Here is a 25,960-nt window from a genome sequence, read left to right on the forward strand (position 1 = left end):
ATGGTTGCAACATATAATAGCTACATTACACCACTAGTGCTTTAGTAATGAACAACCAGCTCAGAAGGTTGCATTTTTCAGTGAGTGGGAGGAATTGTTCTAAATAGTTAAAAAGCAGATTTACCTGTTTTCTTATCTTTGATGCTCATTCTGTCTAATGGTAAAACTAAACTAAACAACATTTAGAATTTTGTTATGCAAAATACAGAAGATGAACACAGAAGGAGCAGAGTTAAAGGGAAACAGCAAATTGTGACATTTTGTTCTAGCTTAATAATTATAATGTAGATCATACTCAGTTTGAAAATAATTTGTAGTAACATTGCATTGTCAAACCTGCTTAATTAACATCAGGGTTGCAAGGGGCCAGAGTCTGTCCCAGTAGTACCTGGAGAAAGATGGTTAGCAACTCTAGACAGCACATCATTCCATTGTACTGTAGTTTCCCAGTATTCACTCTTCACCACACTTGTTGGCATAGAGGAATTCGTTTTGAAATGCCAGTGAACCTAACCTGCACATCTTGGAAAAAAGGAGGGACAAAATGGAGTACTCAGAGGAAAACACTTGGAAACACTGAGGAATTTAAAGGCAGCATATGGTCAATATGTGTACAGGACTCTGAATCTGTGAGGCAGACATCCTACCCACATCTCAACTGATGTGTAGTAAATATAAGAAAAAAAGTACATTATAGGAGTCAATAAACAAAGTGAGTTTACATATGTTATCAACAATTTATACAGGAATGCTTTTGGAACCATTAAAAGTGCACTTTTATATTGAATGAATTGTGTATTAATTATTACATAATGGGTACATTGTGAAAAATATGTATATTTACCTTATTTATGCTGTACATAATATACAGTATTTAGCACAAGAGTAATATTTTAAAATGTATATTGTAAATATTGATCAATTATAAAAGTTATTTAACATTTTGTTTTTGTTATTAATTAGGTATACAATCCTCAGTTTTTGGTATGAACAATTCCTATGTTTAGTATTATTATTCTGTTTTTACCCTTTCAACTAAAAGTATTTCATATTTGCTCTTGTATAGATTTACATGAAAATATATTCTATTTCTCAAGGAACTAATAATGATCATGTGACTTTGCAGTTGCACCTTTACTTATTTAACTATAATTATCCATATATTCCCCTAATTTAGTGTTTCCAGCTGAAGAACCCCTACCTTTCTAAAACGTTCTAAAGTTTACTGCAGTTTAAAGATCATGTTTAAAATGCAGCATCATACTGACATTCATCTTGTTCCAAGACGCTAGGTGACTACAAACTTCTTGATTTGTAAGTCAACTTTAGCTGATTTGGATTATTGACGTGCTGAATTAGGTAGTGGTTATTGCCCTTTGTTACACTTTAAACAGAGTGATTTTCCTGAAATATAGAAATCGGTTGATCAAATTATGGTGACATAAGCACCAGACTATAGTGCTAACTATTGAGTGGAACACTTCAAATTCTACCGTGTGAAATACAGGACATTTGGGTAAACATAAGCCTGTGAGTAAACTAAACTACTTAATTTGGTGTTGGGTAAAACAATGACAAACATTTACAATAAAAATGAAGCTTATAATTCAGTCAAATGCCTCAGTAGCAGATGTAAACATCCCTAGTAATGCAGTATGAAACTGCTTATCACTGGGTTTATAGCAGTACTCAAAGCTTTTATTGCTTCTTCAAACTACCAGATTCCGATATTCTGTATGCTGCTGTAACGCTAGATTTCACAATTCCATACAAATAAAATCAGTAATTGCTTTAACAGATCCCCATTTTTTTTTTACATATTGATAATGCAATTTGCAAAAGCAGATCATTTTACACTTGAACAGTACTTGATACTGAAATGCAAAAGTAACTTGTGGATAGGGCTCATTTTTAGTTTTAACTTTGGTGGAAATAATTTAAAGCTTTGGCATGTTTTTGTTAAAAATAAATGGTGTGATAGTATATGAATTACCGTATATACTCGAATATAAGCCAAGTTTTTCAGCACCCAAAATGTGCTGAAAAATTTACCCTCTGCTTATATTCGAGTTAGGTCCCGCTGCTCCCGCCAACCCGACAGAAAGCTGGAGTGTACAGTACTGTACCTGGTTTGGTCTGCGGGCGGTAAAAGAACTGCTCCGGGCTCTGTGTGGTGCCGTGCAGCCCCTGTGAGACTCATTTCAGGCTATGTGCTCAATTAATGAGCTGATGCCTCAATTAATGTATGGTAATTTTATTGGTATTTATTTTGATTATTGAAACTTACCAGTAGCTGCTGCATTTCCCACCCTAGGCTTATACTCAAGTCAAAAAGTTTTTCCAGTTTTTGTAGGTAAAATTAGGTACCTTGGCTTATATTCGGGTCAGCTTATACTCGAGTATATACGGTAATGTCATCCTAGCAAAACATGCTTTTTTTCTCTTTTTTTTAGCTTGTTTTGAAATTTGGATCAGGTTAAAAGTAAAACTGAAGGTGTAGTGGCAAAATAAAAAACATAAAGACACCAGTAAATTAAATCAGTCCTTCTTTCTAACGTGAATAATCAGTTAATTTTACAGGGGTTACTAATTAAATAATAAAAAAGTATATAAGAAGTCAGAATGTTACAAGAAAAGAATCAAGTAGCATGAATAGACAAGTTGACCTCATTCTTGGTCATGACAGTTAGTAAAGATGTTCAGTTTTTTTAGCCACCTTGTATATGAATTAAACATTTGATTATTAGATTCTTAGTGTTTTAATTTTGATTTTTATTTTTTATTAAAATTAATTGGAAACATTTTATTGTGTTTGAGTTCTCTGTGATGTTTATTTGCCACATTTAATTTTTACCAATTGTACATGAGATTATCTATAAAGGCTTTCTTTTTTTGGTTTTGTCTTTCTACAGTGCCCTAATGGAAATTTTTAGAATACTTATGCTTTTTGGTCAGATTCTTTTCTCCTTGGCTGCTGTTTTTGTTACATGTGTTATAATGAAGACTTATCTTATTGGACCATATTACAAAAAGCTACATGCTGAGTGCAAAGGAAATAAAGAAATCCTTGTTTTGGGAGTTTCAGCCTTCATTTTTGTTATGCTTATGGTAGGCTACTATTTTTACATTGGGTCTTAATTAACTTCACCATATTTTAAGACTTTTGCCCGGAGGATCAGTTTTCAGAAATAAAATTGATTAAATGTAGAGCAATTTATTGGAAAGCTGCTCATCTGTTTATTAATTTTAAGGTTATTGCTTGTTGGACAAACCTGTGAAAACCATAACCAATAGAAAACTGATTGGAGTATGCTTTTGTAATACCATTGTTTCAATAAATTTTATAATAAATATTATAGAGGTTATATCATGTGTTTTTCTGCTATTAATCTATATATATATATATATATATATATATATATATATATATATATATATATATATATATATATATATATATATATAAAGTTCTTTTCATGTTTGAAATAGAAATTACGTGACCACAGAACATATTATAATGCACTCTCGCACTTGCATTTGAAACGGAAATTACGTATGACCACAACAGTCAGGTTACACAGAGAAAGTGAGACAGAAGCAGATCGAGAGAGAAGGCTCACTACAAGCAGTCTGCGGCAGTCAAGTTACACAGAGAAAGTAAGACAGAAGAAAATCGAGAGAGAAGGCTCGTAGGCTTGCTGATCAACGTATACGACAATCACAATTGACAGCCTCACAAACACCCGAACAACGTGCTGAACAGAATCGAATTCAACGGATGCAGTATTCACAGGCATACCACGTCACACAGGCGTCAGAGTCTATATATGGAGGGATTCAATTATAACTTTGAAAAAGATTATTGGCTATATCCAAAAATTACAATAGGAGAAATGGACATCATGTGTGAGTACTGCCAAGCACAGAGGGTTAAATTTGAATCATGTGGGATGTGTTGTTCGGACGGCGTTAATGCCATTGCCTCATGAGAGCCACAAATTTTTACCTTCCACTCAGTGAATGAAGCCACTGGGTAATCTGCTAGTCACAAATAATTAATTGTTAACTGTTTTTAATGTTTTTTGCTAAAATTTCATCATGCATTTCTGCAGATCACAGAGTTGTTAGATGTATCAATGGAGTTGGGCTGCTTTTTGGCTGGAGCTTTGATGTCATCTCAGGGACACCTAGTAACTGAAGAAGTCATGTCTTGCATTGAACCGATAAGAGATTATCTGGCAATTATATTCTTTGCATCCATTGGTAAGCTTATGTATCATGTGTGGCCATATTTCATTTTATCATTTTCATTGTATTATTTATTATATTTTTGTTAAACATTTAACTTACCTGGAAGAAAACGACATGCACAGAAATTTGGATGTAATAATTAACTTTTAGAATATTGCTCTGATAAAGAAGTCATTTATGGAAATTAGGATCCATTTTTCCCTTCATCTGTGTTTCAGTTGTGTTCACATGTAATACTTGAAGCACATACAGTATTGTGCCAGCCCATGTCTGTCTATCTGTGTTCATACCACAACCAGTGGACCAATTTTTTAAAATATAGTGCTCGTATTCTTCAAGGAAATTTGTCCTGAACAGATTACACTGCACACATTTATGAAATTTCAAAACCTCCCATTGCAAGGAAGACAAAAGGATACCAAGATATGAATGAAATACCCAATGGGGTAACTATTTCATTGGCACTGTAATTTATTAAGCTGACTAGATGTCCTCGTGACAGAGACGGTACTGATCTCAGACTGTGTATTCTGATAAATAAATGAAGAATATCAAAATGTTCCAGTTTTAACAGTCTGCTCATTTAATAAAGTTTTTCAGTGCATCAGACTTTGTTTTGCTGAAACAAGCATAATCACAGTATACATGTATTATGATATTAATTGGCCGTTTTCTGAACCTGCATTTTACAATTTGAGGCAAAAGTAAGCTGCAGTCAGTTCTGACAAATGACAGACTAATCTACACACACACACACACACACACACACACACCCCTATTAAGACTAGGCCAATTTAGAGTTGTTCAACAGCAGTGTGTCTTTTTTTTGGAATAGGACACTAGAAAAAACATATGTAAACAAGAAAGCTGAAATTCAAACTGAGGTCCAGATGTAGTAAAGTTACAAATTGTTGTCACAATCAATCCCAATGGGGATTATAAACACTTTCAATTATAAATAGAAAACATTGGTTTCCAGAAAAATAATTCTATTTATCAAGAGGAGGGAGTATACTTTGAAATTATGTATATGTTTGAGCAAATTTAAATATTTTTTAGCTATTTTGAGGGCAATTGGCTGACCTAAAGACATTATTTACTGAGTGAGTTTCTTTGAGAATAAGGAACATTGGACAATTTTGTTATTAAAATAGTTAAGTATTTTAGTAACTTAATTGTCTTTTTTCATCCTAAGTGATTTACAGAAGAACTACACTGCAGTCTGCATTTCAGTAATTTGTGATTCTTCTTTCTGACTTGTTGCAGGTCTACATGTGTTTCCCACCTTTGTTCTATATGAGCTTACCGTGCTCCTGATCCTCACTCTGTCTTTGGTTTTAATGAAGGTAAATGTTAACTGTAATCTCCTAACATCAGCAAAGGGACATTTAGCCATATGTTAGCATTGACTAACAAAAATAAGACAGGTGATCTTGATAAATAATTCATATCATGGTACAAGTTACTAAAATATTATATCACCAACTAAAACTCAGGTATACACTCACAAGAAAATGAAATAATAAAAGCTTATTCTCATACCCGTGGCCATGGATCTTGAGTATCACTGTGCCCAATGAGTTTTCACAAATTATCTTGCTTGTATTGATAAATATTATTTAATTGGCTGATAAGATGGAAAAATAACAAAATGTGTGTTACTATATGTTTGTTTAATATACACTTATAAAAATTACCTTTTAGTTTATTTCATCTGGCTTGTTTTCTTTAATTTTTGATAGAGGGTAATGGAAAAAACTAAGATGACAGGGGGGCACTCATTGCAACCCTCTGCACCTAGGTAATCGCCAAGGAGGCAAAAGGTTAAGATAAAATATCACACTTGTTAATTTATTATAAGGTATATAAAAATATATTTTTTAATATAACTTATAACTTTTTAACTTTAATTTGTGAACTCAGTTTGTTATACAATAATTAAAATAGTGTGAAAAAAGAAATAGAAAAGTAAAGTAAGTAACATTGTGCAAAATATACAAAAATGTACATGCGGTGTGATTGTGCATGCATATACATTGTGGCCTGCAGGGGATGCTCATCTTCCCAAACATGACACTGCAAGACACAGGACACAAGTTCAGCAGCACACATTTTTATTTTTTTCCATGGGAAATGTTTCCCACTAATGCAGCACAGTTACAAGCACCAAGAACTTTGTCTTTTCTTCTTCTGTCTCTCTCTCTTTCTCTCTCTCTCTTCTTCTTCTTCTTCTTCTTCTTCTGTCTCCACTCTGCTTCTAGCAAATGTTGTCCACCTCCCCCCAAATCTGGCTTCTGAAGCAGTGGTTGTGGGCTCCTTTCATGCCGCACCCAGGAGCACTTTCTGAGGCCCATTAGCATGATCCAGAAATACTTCCAGGTGAGGCTGAAGCCCATCATAGTAGGGCTGTGCAGCCCCTGCAGCACCCACAGAACCCAACAGGGCTGTGCCAAACTCCAACGGTCATGTTGCATTGTGGGAGTCTGGGGGGCTGCTGTCTAGTGTTCTGAGGGAAATAATGCCCTGCATGTGTTCTCTCCCCTGGACCTTCCATTATGAAGGCATCCTAGCCATCTGCCAGAACATATTTACAGGGTGGTTTTAAGTCTAGTTGGCACTCTCCAGGGTTTGTTGCATTTTGTAAAGTTCATTCTGTAGGCAGACTATGATTTATTTCACAGAAGATGTCTTAAAACAAGGAGAGAAAGAAGGACATGTATGCAGAGTTCTCCTTCTATGTATTGACATTGTCCCAGTTTGAAGTCATTATTTCCCAACCCATTCTGAAAGCAGCCGTTGAAACATTTATTATAAGTCATAGAAGTTTTTGAAAGCCATCCAGAACCTATTTTCTGTTTCTTCACCAGACTCTACCTACATTCAGGTCTTTGCTCAGGTGACTGCTGTACTGGCTGCCAACTCCTGTCCTAGTATTTTATAATAGATAACAGTGCCTGGGTCTTGAACAGAGCCTATTCAGACTCTATGCCCAGTGTGTATACAGACTACATGCCCAGTGTGCATACATGAAAAGAAAGGTTTTCATTTTTCCCATTTGCAACAAACCTTGACCATACCGCACCAATCTAAGGGCATGAGGGCTTTTTAAAAATAGTTAGCCAATAAAAGGTATCATTTTGCTTGACTTCTCACTATTCTACTCATCTTGCTGAAGGCTTAAGCATTAACTCTTAGGCAACATACCAGGGTCATGGAAACTGGGAGGAAAATTCACAAATACCATACACACACCTAAGTAGGAGAAAATTCCTGATATTTTCTTAGCACAATATTCCTGTCCTTTGCTTGGCACACTTGCATACATACAAACTCAAGCTCCACTCATTTACATATAAAATTTAGAAGACCGTGTCAACCTATTAGACATTCGAAGGAAACAGGAGTTTACAAACAAAATGTAAATGAACTTGAGGAGCGCATACATCTGCTTTTCTAACATTTATGTATTTCATGATAAACCACTTAGCCCTTCTGAAGCAACAAAAAGACGTATTCTATAATATCAAAAGCTAATATTGAATAAACAATTAAATCTTTTATTTAAGTCAAATTTAAATAAGTTGTAATCTTTATTATAACATTTAAGGGGGAAAATAGCTGTTTCTGAATAAGCAGATTTTATTTTTCTTTAGTATTTTCTTCATTTTCACTTTAAGCAAAGCAGTAATATTTTGGAGATCACTTGCATTACCCAGTTTCATTTCTTTTTCCACATTCACTGCTTTTACATTTTCCTTAATACACAGTAGATCATTTAATGATGATTGAATCTGTTTAAGAATTCCATTAATTTTTCTGTTCAAGAAGCATTTCCTTATCAATGCTGTGGGGAAGTAACGGCTCCAAATTCTAGGTCAAAATCCTGTACGGACTGCCTGGAATTGTATGTTTTCACAGTACGGGAGAATTTTTGTCTGAATGCTCATGGGTCCTTCCATGATCTAAAGATGCACAAGGTGTGTTAATTGAACACTGTTGGTGTCTTTTCCAAATTTGAATTCTTTTTCCTGCCAAACTTTTCTCCAAAGACCCTATTCTAGAATAGGTAGATTCTGGAAAATAAATGAATGAATAGATTTCTTCGTCTTACATCCATATGCTGTAGTTAGTATTGTGGTTCTTTTCTTTTAGTTTATTTTTGTTTCTTTTCTTACAGTTTATTATTGCAGTTCTAGTTCTCTCCCTTATTCTACCAAAAGGGAGCCAATATATCAAATGGATTGTTTCTGCAGGCTTGGCCCAGGTCAGTGAATTTTCTTTTGTTCTGGGCAGTCGAGCTCGACGGGCAGGCATCATTTCTCGTGAGGTAAGATTAAAATTTTTCTCATTTGTGAGCTGATTTTTTTTCCTTCATAAAAGGTACAACATTGGTTTTTCTTGATGTAATTTCAGGAGAACCACAGTGAAAATCTCATTCTTCCCATGTTCCTTTTTTTTTGTGTTTTGTTTTCTTTAAAGCTGTAGAAATATACAGTATTTGTTTTTAAATTATATCCTGTTAATTACTCATTATTGTAATTTGATTAAAAACAGACTGATTTATAACTGGTAATTTTAATAATACTGTAGTGTCAAATATAGTGCAGTCTTTAAAAGAGGTTTTATGGTTTCAGTCTATTAGTTATGCAAAATAGCTATTATTCAAGAAGGTATGCACAGAATACAGTCTGAAAATGTATTACAGATGCACGCATATAACTGGCAGAGAACAGGAACAGGTCTGGCAGACCCAAAGCACAACACAATTAGAAGACAAGTTTCAAAGAGTTTCCTGAAAACTGCATTTTTGTATAACCCTGATAATTACATTATTTTTCAGTTTTTGGTTATCTGAACTTTTTTTAAGCCTCTAGTGGTTTACTGCTTACCTTTGTACCATTTGTGGTAATTCACTGGACCTGAACTGCATAAATTTAAGTTAAAACAGGAAAGATGGTGATGTCCTAAAACTTTAGACTGGTAGTATAGCACACTAGATGCTAATTTCCCAGATGCTAGTTTATATTTTGCACTTTCTATGAATTATCGCAGGGAATATTTATAATTTGTAGGATTCGTAACTTAGAAACAAGCAAATATGTTTTTCAGCATTCATTTGAGTATTGAGGCAGATAGTTACTATAATCAGACACTATAATGTACATAGACATTTCACTTGTCACAGCATTTACTGCTAATGTAGTCCTTATTCTTTGGCAGAGCCAATAACAGACCTGCAATCTGTTTCACGCTCTTCAACACTGGAAGCAACATTCTTCTCTACATCCATCAGGCAGTGTACTATGTTGTTTATAGACCCTCACAATTTAAGTTATTATTGTTTTCAGATCTCACTCTTAGTTATTTTCTCCTATAGATGTAGTAAAATGTTTGGTAAAACTGAAAAAAGAAGCAGAAAAAAGTGTGTATTGTGTTTGTGTATCTGTATGTTTATGCTGTGTAAAGGGTTCTCTCCAGTAGGCACACTAACCAAAACTGTAAATAAATGAAGGCCCAGATAAACAAATAGAAAACTAAATTATCTTGTTCCACTGGGCCCAGCTAAACGTTTGCCTATTTTGCATGAAAGACTAACTTAGCCACTTTAACTTCCCTCCTTCTATCTCCTTCTCTCTGTCCTTCTGAAATCATCCTGGTTTCACTACCTACTTCAATTTAGCCTTCATTAATCTCTCCTTTTAATCTCAAAAAGCTCCTGGCACTAGACTTGCTATTGGCATTACTGTACATTCACCCTCTTCCAGATGTCATGTCTAGAGTTAGGGTCACGTGTGTAAAGTTTTATAGAGACCTTACTTACTGTAGCTATAAAATCTAATCTGTGCTTTAATGGCCAGGTACCTGAAGTAGCTGGGCTGCTTACTTTTTTTTATAAATAACAGTACTTCACCAGTGTCTGTTGGGGCTTGACTACTAGGGCAGTGCTTCTGTGTATTTCTATTGTGAAATAAATATGCACTGCTTATGTATGTTATGTTTTTTATTTTTTTATATTTTTAAACGATTAACAGTATTTTTTTATTTCTTCATGCTGTACTGTATTTATTTCTTATCTGTTTGTATTATTCTGTATGCAGAAAAAGCTATTTGACTACTGCCAGAACTGTTAAATCTATTCTTCATTTTTAGGTGTATCTCCTCATTCTAAGTGTAACAACACTGAGCCTTTTATTAGCTCCAGCCTTGTGGAAAGCAGCAACAGTGAAATGCGTTCCTCGACCAGAAAGGCGATCAAGCACTTGACGTCAGTACATAACATTTGAATTATTTGTTCACAAACAATGGATCATTGGAAGTAAACACAGAGCACGGAGCACTCATATAGTTCAGTGTCGGACTACAGCTTAGTATTTACCTTTAAATGGACCCTACTTTTGGAATATTGGTTGGCCAGCTTTACTCCAATATGCAAATGACACATGGAAATGTGTACTATTAATAAATGTAAACTATCCAATCATTCTTTTGGCAACATTGTTGCCGACAGTGCTTAAGCTATCATTTAGCTGTGTGTTACCGTTTAAGAGTTGTGTTAAGAACAGGTAAGTGAAATTAACAATTTTAACTAGCATTAGTGAAGTGAAATTAATCAATGCCCTAAAAGACACAACTTTCTTCAGGTCCGCTTTGAGTGCACTATGTCTGTGGATGAGTTGGAGAACCATATTACCATATGCCCAGATTATTTTGTAGAAGAGCCAATATTATGGCCGTTTTAGAAGGATAATGTCTTATGTTGATTTTCTTTCTTTAATTTAGTCTTATGTCCAATTGTATTCAAATACTTGCAGATTCTCAGCAAATGCACATGCTCTCGTTCGCCTGCTCCTATCAAACTGTGAACAGATGTTTCCTCTGAATAAAAAAGGAAGATTTACTTTGTTTTCGGACATTCCATACTCTTCATATTAGAATGTTTATAATTACTTAATATACTCTCCCTGGCACACTTTTTTTCTTTAATCTGACCTTTTTAAGAATCATCACTGGAGAAATGCCTCCATCAAGCCTCTTACACTTCAGCCTCACCTCTGGTCCTCCATTCCCCCTTTGTTTGCTTTTATTTTGATCTTTGACTGATATTCAATGATAGTAAAGTAAACTGCAGCAATTTGCATTAGTGAAGACTTTGTTGTAATTGAGATCCCCAGAACTATTAGAGGGTTTCTGACAGGGATCAAACGTGACCAAATGCCTTTATAGTTTATGATTTTGTGTACTCCTTATTTGTGATATATTAAAGTAAAACTCAGAGGCATTCTTACAACTGTGAAATATGGCTGTGTTCGTTTGCTTTGAACTAGGGATGTGCAAATTGTTTTGCTATTTACATCCATTCTTGTTATGAAATATTTTCTCAGACATTGATATTCCAAATTTAAGTAAAGGCTTTTCAAAAGTTGTGGTTTGACTCAACCCCCCCACCACACCCCACCCAAGGCTGGTTTCAGCTGTTTGTCTGTTGTGGATAGCAACCCTTACCAGGAATAAGCAGGTTTAGAAACTTGATAAGGAGATATATGTATAATACACAATACCTGGATGCTGAAAAATATTACACAAAGTGAGTGGAAAGGGATTTAAATGTGCTAGTTATAATCTGTAAATGATTAAGCAAAACTTTGTGTTCTGTTTTCATTCTACGTGGCACCTTAAGTTATGCATAACACAAAAAGTATATTTAAATAAAGTTGGTGGTCTTTTGTATTTCTTTCAATTGCATACTTATTAAAATTATGAAACTAAAGAATCATGAGGTTTTAATTTTGACAGTGATTGTTGCTCAAACTAAAACTTTTTAAATGTACGTTTTCCAAGTAACTGGACGTCAAATGGACATTGGCAGAATGTGGTACAGCTTTAAAAAGTTTTGTTTGAAGATTCTTTCATCATAATGTGCTTGACTGCTACGAATTTGGAGAAATTGTCAGGTATTAATTGTAGAATCAGCTTAATCCAATTCAGGGTTGAGGGCTATGGAAATTTTGTAAGTTGATATTATAAAGTTAAAATTAGCATTTGACTAAAAATAATAACAAAAATCCTTTACTGATTGATTGTAGTGCATTTATAGATGTTAGAAGGTCTATTGTAACTGAAGAAATCCAATGCTTCCTTAGCCAAACAGTGGTATAATTAATGCACACTCTTCTTTGCTAAACTGACTTTTAATGGTGGTGGATGTGTATTTACTATTAAGAGCTATTCAAATAATTTTACGCAGTTTTCATGAAATTGTCTTAAAGGAAAAATTGATGCTTTGTAACTTATTTTTGGGACCTCAAATATTCACATTAGCTTTATGGTTAGATTTCACATGATAGTAATCTCTTGGAGTGGGTAGTTCAGTACAGGACTGAGATTTATGCTTTCCAATTATAAAATTATTTTTATGCTGCTATTGAAAAAATCAAATCATATTTATTTTTGAGTTGCACTGATTAGCTATTACACATACCTTTCATTAAGGCTGTTTACTTTTTTGAAGTTGAAATGACTGTATTAATAAAGATTTTTGTTACTTATATGTCAACTAAGCTTATTTGTGTTTTTTTTTTTTTGTCTTTGATTTGATTTAATGATTTTGTGTAAAATAACTGCTCAGTGAAAAGCTACTATAATACATTTCTTGTAATTTTATCAGGGTATTTGCACCTTTATAATAATAGTAATCTCTGAATATATTATTTAAAAAGCAGTTAAAAATGTAGTGGACTATTCAAAATATTTTAATATCTGCCTGTTTCCCTCATTATTTCTGTGTGGTCATATCTTTGTGTTACCTGTATTTTCATATTTCAGACAGACATTTCTGCTCTGGATTTTCATAAAGATTATGACAGGATGGCTATATAGTATTAATAATGACACAAGATGAATATGTTATTGTACATTAGGATTTTTTTTTTTTTTACATCGTTTTCATAGAACCAATTTTATACATAAATTGCAAACTGACTTTAGTAGGAAGTAAGGATAGGATATTACACAGAAGGATATAAAAAAGTACTATTAACAGAGCAAAAGAAGGCTAATGAAGGTGCACAAGAATAGTCCCCAAAAAATGACTGTCTCTTTTTAACACTTCTTTAATAAATGTATGGAATAGTGTACCAGCTAAGGAGAACAAATGCTAGGAAAAAGCAGAAAGTTGTATTCAAAGCACTGAAAGAATTAGGGAACTTAGCCAGTCAATAGTGCCCAGTATTGCACAACAGCAAACTATGTGCGATATGTCTATGTATGGCACTTGTCAGTATTGATTTCTGTTACATCAAAAGCTTATTTTTCTCCACATTACTTGAAAACACAATATTATATTTTTTTCTTGGGCACCACTACAAAAAGTACATGCGGTAAGTAGTATAAAGAAAATTATACAATTTTTGGGTGAAGTATTCCTATAAGTGCAAGTGTCTTGATTGCTTGATTGTCATGAGAAAAAATTGACATGATCTATATGTAAAATGCTGCCATTCATGTACAATGAATAAAGGAGGGGTGTTAAGGTGCAACAATAGAAGACACCTGTACTTAGGGTAAGGTGCTTAGAGATAGTGACTTTCATCCTCAGCACCTGCTTCCCGACAAAAATAGAATCCAATAGTCTGTAAGACTGCTTGATATCCAGGTGTATCAGTCTTTTCAAAAGCTTGGGAAGGATAATGGTGTTAAAAAAGGGCTGAATTAAAAAAAAGTATTTGGAGATGTGTACTTACTGATTCTAGCTAGATATGAAAGAATATAAAGCTGCAGCAACATTTGAACACATCTATATACCCTATATTTAAATGTATGGATATACAATTACAAGTTATTTTTTGTATAGCTTTCTTCACTGTGTGCAGGAGCAGAGCGCTATAAGAAATTCTCAGTTAAAATACAAATATAAATTATACTAATAAGTTAACACAGAACAAAATATGAGTTGCTCAAAAACATTCCTTATTATAGGTACTATGGGAAGATATTTCAACTGTAAGTCCAGTTTTACACTATGGTGGAGTAGCACAGAATATTTTGTAGCAGTTGTTCCCCCTACCTTTTTAGTGTCTGTACTAAACATTAATGTTACATCCCTTAGAGCCAACATTGTAAGAAATCTGAAGAATACTTGGTTTCAGTTTTGGTCTGGGCAATACCTGTGTTAAGTCTGCACATGCAAGTTTTTCTTCTCGCATTGCACAACATGCTTGGAAGCCATTAACCAGCTTTTCTAAACCTCTGGGTTTTTTTTAAGTCTTGAATAGGATCCATTCAAGCTTCAGATTAAAGAAAAGTTCTTGTAGGTGAGAATTTTATCAAATGGAGGTATTTATTAGGAGTGCCCAAAATACCCTCAGTTACTATTTAGTTTGACCTGGAATTTCCACCTTTACCCCCAGACTGTCTAACCCAGCTAATGACTAAGTGGTCATCAGTTGACAGTTCAGCACCTCTTCTTACTGCATGTAGACAAAGTATTAGCTATGTGTCCCACAAGGAGTGTTTATTTAACAAATGCGACAGGTGAAATGATGAGAATGGTCATTCCACCTACAGTATCACCTTCGAGCCAGAGACAAAATAACCACAGCAATAACCAGTCACAGCACAAATAATACTGTTACGCATAGCTTATATTAAAGTCCATGTCATTATCCAACTGAACAGCAGAAGTCTGAAAGTTGATGTGTTAGTGAGGATGCGCTCTATCTATGTCTGATTTTGTAAGGCGTTGTTTTGGCTGTTGTATTGTCTGGGTGGCAGTCAGAATATATAAAGTAGTTTGGGTGGTGGAAAGTTGCAGAAGGCTACAAGTCAAAAGTCCCAAGGTCGAGCAGGTCTGTAGTTGTGGTGATCCAGTGTACATGGGGTTCAGAGGATCTTAAATACCAGGGTATGGTAAATATTTTTTGTAATTTAAAAATAATACTGTTTGGGTTCAATAAGCAACTCAATATTTAATGAGAAGCTTACACCCCCACCCCCCCATCTTAGAAATCACTGGAAGCAGCTTTTTCAGTATTTTTCTTGTGGCAGAGTCCAAAAAGTATTTTCTAACAAAGAGCTGTAGCACAATTATGAAAATGAAGAGCAAGTAATGTAACAAAATAACACCAATTGGAAATTACAGCACAGATCTCTGACCTCTTACTTTAGGTGCTCTGCTGCTAGGTTCAACCCTGTGTTTAAACATGGTGTTTACTCTGGACAATCTATGTTTAACACAGAAATACAATAAACATTCTCTCCTCATATTTACAACAGGCACATCATTTCTCACAATCACACCCCTCCATGTATTGTCATTTCTAAAACAGTTCTAAAGTCTTAATGTGTTTCTAACATAACTAGTAAGGAGTAGCATTTTAAACAAAATCTCCATTATCTCAACCAGTGTAGAATATACAATAGTAAAAGTGAATACACACTGTCCATTTTCAGCCACTTGCTTTGAGGTCACCTCATTAAGATGAATAAATGTTAACTACACAGGTCCCAGAAGGGACATGAGTATTCCCCCACTTACATGGGTCTCTTGCATACATTTAACTTCAGAGTAAGAGAGAGGTCATGAACTTAGTTCCAGAGTCAATGCAGGCCTTCATGCAAAATCTAATTACTATATGTCCAGCTTGCACTGTAAACCTTCCCAGACTCGCCAAGTCTCTTTTCCCCACATGTGAAATACAATGCCAAACCACCATCCATTTGTCTAACTTGTATACCCATGGCATGGATGTAGCGCATCTGGAAGTCAGGTTATCAGTCATTGGGCACAAGACCGTCACAGGTTATAAAAACATGCCTCCATACACACACAGTGACATTGCCAATTCACCTAAAAAAGAGCAACCAGAGAAAACTCATGGACACTGGAAGAACATGAAAACTCCTGGCAAGGAATACCTGCATAGTGAACTCCAATCTTCTTACTGTGAGGCAGCAATACTATCACTATGCCACTGTGCTTCCAATTTCCATATTTCATGAGCACCTTTTCATTGTTGAGATTTAGGCCACTTGGATCCTTAATGGGATGTCTGATTGAACTGTTCACCAGACTTTGCTAATAGTACCACTCCAACATTGGTTTGGAGGCATCCCTTTCCTGGACGATGTTCTGAAAGTAACTGGATTAATATCATAAAAATTACTTTTTGTATTGTTGTTTACCTACCTTCACTCATTATGAGCATTGTGTACAGGGAGCCACCGTGTGAATGACCCGATCATAGGCATAGAAGAAACGTACAGTAGATGCACAAACATACTCATACATTAACTTAACCATCTTATCCAGGGTAGGGTTGTGGGGAAGCTGGAGTGTATGCCAGCAAGCAAATGGCAGAAGGCAGGAATGATTCCTGGACAGGGTACTACTCCATTGCAGGGGGAACACACACACTCTCGGGCCAATTTAATAACACCAGTTCACTTAACCTGCATGACTTTGGGCTGTTAGAGGAAAACCACATGGACGCAAAGAACATGCAAACTCCACACAGGGAACAACCAGGACATGAACCCTGGTCTAAATTACTGCAAGGCAGCATAGTTACCACTGTGCTTCTGTCCTGTCCCGTCCCATAGCTCTTAAACCACTTTTCCTTCCTGAGGTTTACTCCATTTGGATTCTCAGTGGGGTATTTGCATGAGCAGGCCACCAGGCTTTGCAGAAAGTATCTCTGCAAGATTGACTCTATGCATCTCTTTTCTGTGAAGAGTTCTCTCAGTAACTTTTTAAATGTCATGATAATTATTTTTAGATTGTTTTTTACGTGACAGTTCTCATTATGGGCACTGTGTACAGGGTTCTACTACAACAATGGTGTGATTGTAAGCAGGGAAGAAATATGTACCTTTTAAATATGGCTTTCTTGACCCAATTTTTTTTCACAATAAATCATATTTTTGGGCAGTACCATATACCACTGAACTAATTCTTTGTCATCTTCAGTCCTACCCAAAACTTTTTAACTCCTTAATATGAAGTTCATTTTTGCTGGAAATATTCAAGCACTGATTACGTAACGTTTCTTTGTTGATTAGATAGCCCAAATTTTATACTGTTGCGATGAATGAGAATAACTGGTCCGATTAAAAAAATGTTAACGTCACCGTAATACGTTTGTCAGCTTGCCTTAACTCCCCAGGTGTTAAGAATTGCCGCAATTGTAAAGAAAACCAGTAAAATTTCAGAAATATGAATACATATAAAATGAATTTATTTAGTCCGGGGAAAAAAAACTACAAGTCTTTATTCATAAGTAGGAATAAAGTGCCACGAAATTGAACAACGATAGATTTAAACAGTTTAAATAGGCTCAATAAATGAGCAAATGTGGGCGGTGCTAAAGAAAGAGTCGCAACGAAAAAGGAAGTGGGTGTTCACAAACGTTCTACGCCGTAACGTCATCTCTACGTATCCAATCAGCTGTCACGCTTTTTGGACACCGCCAAGCTCAGTTTGTCTGACTGGGAGAGAGAGAGCGCGAGAGAGTTGCAAAGAGCTGGAAAGGCAGGTTGACTGGCGGCAAATCGGTTGCAAGAGGCGTGTGTGACCGAGTTTATTTTTTTTTGTACTTTTCCAGTGACAACCTGCATTGAGAGAACTTTTTATTTTTTATGTATTAGTTTCAGTACACTATATCGGTCTTCACAGATGCAACGTATTTCATGAACACGTAAGTGCACAAATTGCGTCCAGCAGTTTGCGCAAATGGGGCTTCTCGAAGGTGGCGGTGGAATTTGGGCTCTGACTGAAACAGGGCCCGATGGGGGCAGGGTAGGCGAGTACTGTCACGATAAGGATGTGTGCTGAATATTACCAGTTCTTAATTCAAAATCTCTTAGATTGACTTTGCTTATTTAATTCTTTGGCGTATCCACAGTGATGGAGTTACTACCCAATAAGCGAAACTTTTCCAAATTAAGTATCATCTGTGTACGAATAGCTACAGGGATTTTTTATGAGCACGTTAGACGTTGAAGCCACACACAACGCAAACACATTAGATCAGTGTCTCGTACTTTCTGTTTTACTTCGTTTTAAACTTAACTTGAGCTGAAAAGCTAAAATGGCTGACCATCATTGATTATTATCCTGTGTGCTTAGATCTGATCGCGATCAAAATCCACAGTGACCGGTCCTGGTTTAAAGTTTGAATGAGCTTGATCGAAGAACGCCGCTTTTATTTCGTGTTCTGCATTTTGATCACCTCTTTGTTTTTGTCATGGTTGATTTGCAAACCGAGAGCGAACAGCTGCATGAAAGCTTCACACCTTAACGCAAAACAAAGGTCACATAAAAGGTAGGGGGCACACGTTCTTTAGACGTGTAACAAAGGAAAAACAAGAAATTTATCAGTGAAAAGTTAAAACTGTTTACGACTACACGATCGGTACCAATATACAAATTAAAACCTTTCTTTTTATCATTTTGTAACCTGTTTAATGCTAACCTAAACCTCGGCAAAATGGCAAAGCATCCATTTTGTTGAGATGCCCGATCCTTAGCTACCCGATGTTCGCCCTGTTAAGAAATGCAGTGTGTGCCTGCGACTATATTTAATATTTGTTTTAAATGTGTGTGTACCGTCTTGACCGCGTTCTCTCCGCGCGCTGATCACTGGAGAAAATATTTGTTTTTGATTGTTTTTTGCGTTTCCTGTTGCCTTGTGCGAATTTAGACCTCCTCTTCCTCCTCGCTACTTGCAAACAGAAAACGGGCAGCCACACCGCGGCGAATGACTGGCTGCGATCATAGATTCGTGTAGTTCGGGGGTGCAGCCTCCCGCAAAATGCACAACTGGAGCCGCGGAAGGAATAAACAACGGACTGTTTAATAGAACCTCAGCAGAAGCGCAAATTTATCCCCCCGAACTCCAACAGGCAATAAGGATTAAGTCCGGTGACACCTTGTTTTCCTTCTGCATCTCGAATAAACTTTTATACTAGTGTTTTAGCTCTGTCTCATCGGGAAATGTCTTTCATGTATGGATATATTGGATGTTGAAAGTACCAGTAAACGTGGTCGCAAACTGATACCTTCTTAAGCGGGACGCTAGCCTGGAGTTTATCCGATCTTGGGCCCTGTGTTGCCAAGTTGACGGGTTTTGTGTTGAGGACAAGGATTGGATATATAATTGCACGCATATGATTGTTGCTGATGTAAATGGCGTATTTATTGATACGTTTTGTTATTAACATTGTTTTCGATTAATCGGGACCCAGGGGAGATGTTGGCAACTGGGGACAGCAGGCCTCGCCTGCGCTCGATGCTTCATTAACAAGTTTCGGTTGATCGACAAATAGAGGCGGCCGTCATTAAGGCACCTTCTAAGTTTATAGCATGTGCAGCGGTACTTTAGATGGCACATATCTGGTTGTTTTGAGAGCTGCTATACGTATATCTCGAGGCCTACTACTATTATAAATGCTGTTCAAACTGTCACGCCGCGCGCGCATGCGGGGGGTTTGTGTGATATTAATGAATGGGTGGCACATCTCTAATTTCACTTTTGGCCGTCTTTCGGTTTTTTTTGACACTGTCAATTTTATGAACGCTGTCTCCGTTTATTTGTATTATCGTGTATTCTGTTTGGAATAGTCGAACGTTTCCTAGACACTATTATACACACATACTAAACTGTTTACTGTGTTTTAGAGGTAAGGGAATCCGGTTGGAGGATGGAAACCATCGGTTTTTTCGGTGGGGGTTACATTATTGGTCGGGCTAATAGTATGCATCTCCGAAGTTACCGATTTGCTCCGTCTGCAGTGTTAACCCTTGTAGAGATACTCCGATTCCAGGTCACTTGTAAGGCGGATTTTGTGATGTATAAAATGGAGCATGCGTGGTCAATAGATTCCCTCGTTAATCTGTGCAGGCACCATTTAACACGAGTGGTTTCAAAATCATAACTCTCTATTATTCGTCATGTCAAGATTTTAATAACGACATTTTTCCAATTACAGGGGTGCTCACCAGAACATCCTGCAAAGTTTGACTTTGATACCACGCTGTCACATTGCTGTCAAGCAGGATCTGGTAACATGGCAAAAGATGTGAGTACCTCCCAGTGTTTAAAGCTTGAGCAGTCATTTTAATTGTCTAGTGTCTTAATCAGATTCTTCAATGTTTCCACAATTGCTGCACCATAGTACACTATTATACATTGAGTTTCTCAACAATTTCAACAAACATTTGTTTTTCGGACTCTTTTGCAAGTTTCCCTGTTTTGTGTCGCCAGGAGGTAAATAATTTATATAGCATTAATGGAGGAATTTTTGTAGAACATTTGAAGGTCAGTTTGTATGTAGCAAAACCAGTACACACGCTGAAAACACACATTGCATTGAAAATTCAAGTGGTTATTTTGTAACGAGTCTCTTATGCTTTTGGGGTAAAAAAAAAAAAATCAGTGTTAAAAATCAATGTTCTCTCTCCTCTGACGTGTACACACATCTCAATTTTTGTTGCAAAACTGAGCTGGTTTGTTTTTGTTTATTTGTAGTATCTCCTCACCTTTTACCTATTTATATGAACATTTTCCTCTGGATTATTATGTAGTTTTCTGTCATAGCTTGACAGCTAATACAAGCAAATTTGGAAGATGACTTATTGCACCAGATTAATTGGCAGTATTTGTTATACTCATTGATTTGTTGCTCTGGGATGATTGGTTCCCACTAAAGGTGTTTCTGCCCTTCTTGCCCAATGGTTCACAGTGGCCAGTGAGCATTCTGAAAAGTTATATATTGGTAATTTTATTTCAGTTTATGAATGAATGTTTAAAAAATCATCTTGCATCACTGTAAGTATGGGGAATCATTGGGGAATAATCAGATACCTATACGATTAAGAAAAAAAATTGACAATATTGTAGAGAGGAAATGACAACTGTAGATGTCACCCATCTCCAGCATTCATTAAAGTACCTGTTAAATTTTAAAGCAGTTAACTAATATTGCATGCATGTGTGTTGCGAGTACAAAAAGCTAAAGAGCATCCCTTTCTCCCCGTTGGGTGCAAATGTTTAGTGGAGGTTTGATATTTTGTAGATTTTTTTGATCACGTCCTGTTCTAAGAGGTGCACTCTTAAGTATACAGTAAGGTGATGTTTGGCATTTTAATCACATGGTGGGGAAAAAAAAACTTGTACACAAACAGTGGTATTTATGGATAAGTGTGGTTCAAAATAGGCTTTGTAAAGCTGACATTGTTAGTTGCAACAGACAATGATTCATAGTGGATCATTACAACTCTTTGCCAATAATGTGTTGTCAGAGAAATATCAAATCGTTAAAATCTGAGGATAATGAAGCCATAAGGTTAGTTTTAGTGCAATGTTACTAAGTATATGTATATTCACTGCATCCGTTATGGTTTGAGTTATGCCTCTTTCTTATTCATTTCATTTCTAGATAGGTAAAGTGACACTTTGATTATCATAACCTTAAAACAGAAAATGAAAGCAAGAAAAGATTCAACTTACCACTGATGTATCCACAAGATTTTACCTGTGTATAACTCTGATTCTGTTTCAGTAACTTGTGCTGGGGAACTTTTTTTTTTTTTTTTTGTCATCGGCTTTCAATGTGTAAACGTGAAGTTTTGTGAAATTTGAGTTGAAATAATCTATTAAGGTAACTTGGAAATGGTAGATTAATTAGTAATTGAGATTTCACATAATATTTCTTCTTTTTAAGGTGACCAAATTTGGAAATCTCAGTTCCTTTCTAAATTGGCGGTTTTCACTTCAAGAATTTGTAGTGTATATTTCAGTGAAAACTGAGCTTTGATGAATAATTTCCTAGAATAAATGTGCCAGTATTTCAACAAAACAAGTCTGAGTGCAATGTTGTTGTCTATATAGAGGCAAATATGATGACATTGACATGTACATTTTGTGGGAATGCACCTTTTTTTAAAAAAAAAAAAAAAAAACTGCTGATGATAGAGATGAAACATGTAATTTAAGCGTTTATCCTGTACTTTCAAATCATTTCACATTACCACACAGCATGCACAGGCAGATACGTAGAGCTGAGGTGGAAAAGAACAGTTCTGAATGTAAGTCTGAATATTGATTTTGGTTGGGTGCATAATGCTTGTAACATGGGTACAACGTACAAGCATGCAGTGAGATTTAATGATAAAACTGTTTCCATGCATATCTATTAGAGAGAGCCTGTCTGTTAGAAAAGGCATGCCTGTGTTTGCACAACATTTTCAGGAACTTTGCTTTGAGGTAGTATTGGATTATTTTTTCGGTACTATGTATGGATGTCCAAATACATCCATCCATCCATTATCCAACCCACTATATCCTAACTTCAGGGTCATGGGGATCTGCTGGAGCCAATCCCAGCCAACACAGGGTGCAAGGCAGGAAACAAATCCCTGGCAGGGAGCCAGCCCACCGCAGGACACACACACCCAGACACTAGGGACAATTTAGAATCGGCAATGCACCTAAACTGCATGTCTTTGGACTGTGGGAGGAAACCCACACAGACACGGGGAGAACATGCAAACTCCACGCAGGGAGAACCCGGGAAACGAACCATGGTCTCCTAACTGTGAGGCAGCAGCACTACCCACCGTGCTGCCCCTGTCCAAATACAAATTTAGTTAATTTCCAAAAACTAGGATATAGTACTTGGGTGTTGTACCGTGTTAGCCGTTATGAATGTAGAGAAAAGTCAAACAAAATGACACCTTTATTGGCTAACTAAAAAGATTACAATATGCTAGTGGCGTTTTGCTTGACTTTTCTCTCCAAAAACTAAGATGAAATATATATCATTGCTACCTGCTCATTGAGCTTAGAGTGATATTTTTGGCATATAAAAATAGTCCCCTTTAAGGATCATTGTAAGTAATTGTAGATGTTTGTATATTTCATAGTGTTTAACTTCATTCATTTTTGCATCATACAATGTTGGATACAGACACCATTCTAAGTGTTCTGTTTGTCAGTTTACAAGTGAAGTATGTTTCAAGGGAAAAATTTCCTTTGCCTAATGATACATCAAGGTTGCTGGTCCATCCGCTAAATTTAGATTAGTCATTTAGTCTGTCAAATAGTGAAAGGTTGTACATCACTCCAGAGAACATGTTCCCAATGCTCGAGTCTAGTGATGGGCATACTTTCCAGCACTCCAGCTTTAGCTTGGTATTGTGGATATTGAACTTGTGGTAGTAAGCAGTTGCTCGGCCATAGAAAACCATTTCATGAATCTCTTGACGCATGTGTTTTTTTTTTGTTTTGTTTTTTTTTCCTCTCCTGCTGATGATGCTTTCAGAGGCAGTTTGGAACTCTGCTACTAGTGATGCAACAGAGATTTGGTGACTATTATGTGCTAGACTCTTCAACACTCTGCAGCCCCACTTTGAGTTAGTGTGGTTTTCCACTCTGGGGCTGAGCTGTTATTGCTCCTAACTAACTTGTTGCAAAGGTGGCATCCTGTGAACAGTTAAAGCCACTTAGCACTTCAGTACAGCCCACTCTACTGCCAGTGTTCGTCGATGAAGATTGACTTTATGTACCTGTTAATATGGGGATTGGCTGAAACATTTGAACTCAATTTGAATCAGACTGCACATTCTTTTGGCATGTAACTTATGTTGTCAGATAACAAATAAGTGTGGCATTTTACATCCATCCATCCATTTTCCAACCTGCTGAATCTGAACACAGGGTCACGGGGGTCTGCTGGAGCCAATCCCAGCCAGCACGGGGTGCAAGGCAGGAAACAAACCCCGGGCAGGACGCCAGCCCACCGCAGTTGGCATTTTTCAAGTTGAAGTTATTTCTTCACAATAATGGCATATATTAATTTGTTACATGAAATTGTGTTTTAAAGTGAGTGAGGTGTTTTTTTCAGATAATTTTAAAAGTACTTTGTGTGGCTTAACAATGGGCTAGATGAATGAAAAAGCCTTTAAACTCACCAAATATCTCCATTTGGAAGCAGCAAAAGTTTGATTTAAGAAAACATCCCTTCTGTGTTTCAGAAATTGTTGTGATAACCAAAGTAAACTAGAAATAATCTTATTACAAATTCTTGTGACTTTGTTCTTTGAGTTAAGAATAAATTTGTTGGATTATCTGCTGACAGCTTCAATTGTGGGTGGAGTTAGACGCAAATAAGGAAGTTGATTAGCACAAAGCCAAATGTGTCTGAAGCTGCTTAGAACATTTCTTTTGCGAAAAGGGTTATCATGGATGTAAGCAAATTTAGAAAACAAAATGTTTTACAGTTTTCATTGCCTTCCTTATGGTAACAATGAATCCTTAGTTTCAGCTTATGGTGATTAGGTTGAATGCACTCGAATGGAAGATGTACTGAAAGAAGACCTGCAAGTTTGTAGCACTAATTTATCGGTGCTGCTTCATGAATGTAGCGTCATAGGTTTGAATCATGTGCCTGGTTGTCCATATAGATCGGCTCTAAGTAAGCATTTAACATTGAAAAAATATTAATAAGAAAGCTTGTTGTAATGAAAGCTGTCTGGTCATTAGGGTTTTAATAGTTTGATCAGTCTAATTTTGGAAAAACTGATAGCTGAAAATGTAATTCTTATCTAATGCACATTACATATCAAAGTGGGCTCATCCACTGATGTGTGATTTGCAGAGATGGAAGTAGCACATCCTACTTTCTGGCAACAGACGCATTCTTCCTGATTGACCTTATCTTCACATTTTCTGCATGCGTACCACTAATTGCCACTTGTTTCTTGCATCATCATAACTTCCAGATGTGTATTTTGCTCTTTTTGTCTCCAGTTTTGCTTTCCTGTCTGTTCTTTCCTCTTTGATTCTTTGTGTCCTGTCGTCTTTGCATTCTGGCTCTTACAAAAACAGTTCAGCAGTGATGCTAAATGTATCCTCATCTTAATAGTCTGTTTTGCAATTTAAAATAATAGCTCATTTGTCTAAATCCTAAAAGCCTTTTTTTCCTTCAACTTCTCTCAACTTCTGCGGCCATAAAAACAGATAGAGCAGGGCAAGTAGAGAGGGATTTGTGCAAGTGTTTGAAATAACGTAAGAGAAAAAAAGTGCGTTGGGAATCGAGGATCCCTAACCAAGATGGCTTGCGAAATAAAGCTCTGCTGATAGTCATATGCTGCTTATGGTAATAAAAATAATCAGTTCAACCTCTTTTTGGCTTGACAACTACGGGGCTCCATACTAGATCAGTTTCACTTCACAGATGGTGAAACAAAGTTTGTTGTCAAGCTGTCTTTAACAAAAAAACATTTCCGACATAGCTTGCAGATTTCCATCTTTTAAGCAACATCAGTGTTTTCAAAGCCAAACCAGCACCACATGAATGAGGATAATCCACACCTTGCAATTAAATCTAACAACATAAATTGTGAGAGAGTATTTCTTCTGATTTTCTTACTTGTTTAATGCAAATAATGATAATTAGTATGTCTCTTTTTTTTTTTTCTTTAAACAATTGTCCATCAACATAGATTTTTGTAGAAAGGGTAGTGTGATTTATTGGAAATTATTCTCTCCAGATCACTTAATTTTACTAGTGTGACAAGTGTGAAAGCATTCTTTAGTAGGATGGATTGTAGGTTTTGTTGATAACCTCTGCTGAAGTTCTATTTAGGCAAAGCTGATGTAAAATGTCTTTGGATTGTCTTTATGTAATTATTATTAATGTTCACAATGATTTT

At 36.1% G+C, this 25,960-nt stretch overlaps 2 protein-coding genes across 8 annotated transcripts in view; both read left to right on the forward strand.

Annotated features, from left to right (window-relative positions):
- tmco3 (transmembrane and coiled-coil domains 3) overlaps positions 1–12,805 on the forward strand; it is a 108,706-nt gene extending 95,901 nt beyond the window's left edge. For both annotated transcript variants that reach the window (XM_039744652.1, XM_039744653.1), the window contains exons 10-14: positions 2,913–3,108; positions 4,113–4,263; positions 5,518–5,597; positions 8,429–8,578; positions 10,402–12,805. In XM_039744652.1, coding sequence (XP_039600586.1) covers positions 2,913–3,108; positions 4,113–4,263; positions 5,518–5,597; positions 8,429–8,578; positions 10,402–10,515 — 691 coding nt within the window. In that variant the 3' untranslated portion in view covers positions 10,516–12,805. The remainder of the gene's footprint in view (positions 1–2,912; positions 3,109–4,112; positions 4,264–5,517; positions 5,598–8,428; positions 8,579–10,401) is intronic.
- A 4,864-nt stretch (positions 12,806–17,669) lies between these two features.
- tfdp1b (transcription factor Dp-1, b) overlaps positions 17,670–25,960 on the forward strand; it is a 96,265-nt gene continuing 87,974 nt past the window's right edge. Inside the window, exons 1-2 of one of the 6 annotated variants that reach the window (XM_039744658.1) lie at positions 17,670–17,942; positions 20,236–20,325. In XM_039744658.1, coding sequence (XP_039600592.1) covers positions 20,314–20,325 — 12 coding nt within the window. In that variant the 5' untranslated portion in view covers positions 17,670–17,942; positions 20,236–20,313. Of the gene's footprint in view, positions 17,943–18,121; positions 18,570–18,630; positions 18,806–18,852; positions 19,169–20,235; positions 20,326–25,960 lie in introns of those variants that run through there. The other 5 variants (XM_039744662.1, XM_039744660.1, XM_039744657.1 and 2 more) reach the window with 5 other exon arrangements.

This window comes from Polypterus senegalus, chromosome 2 (assembly GCF_016835505.1).
Source record: "Polypterus senegalus isolate Bchr_013 chromosome 2, ASM1683550v1, whole genome shotgun sequence".
In the NCBI taxonomy this organism is placed as follows: domain Eukaryota; kingdom Metazoa; phylum Chordata; class Cladistia; order Polypteriformes; family Polypteridae; genus Polypterus; species Polypterus senegalus.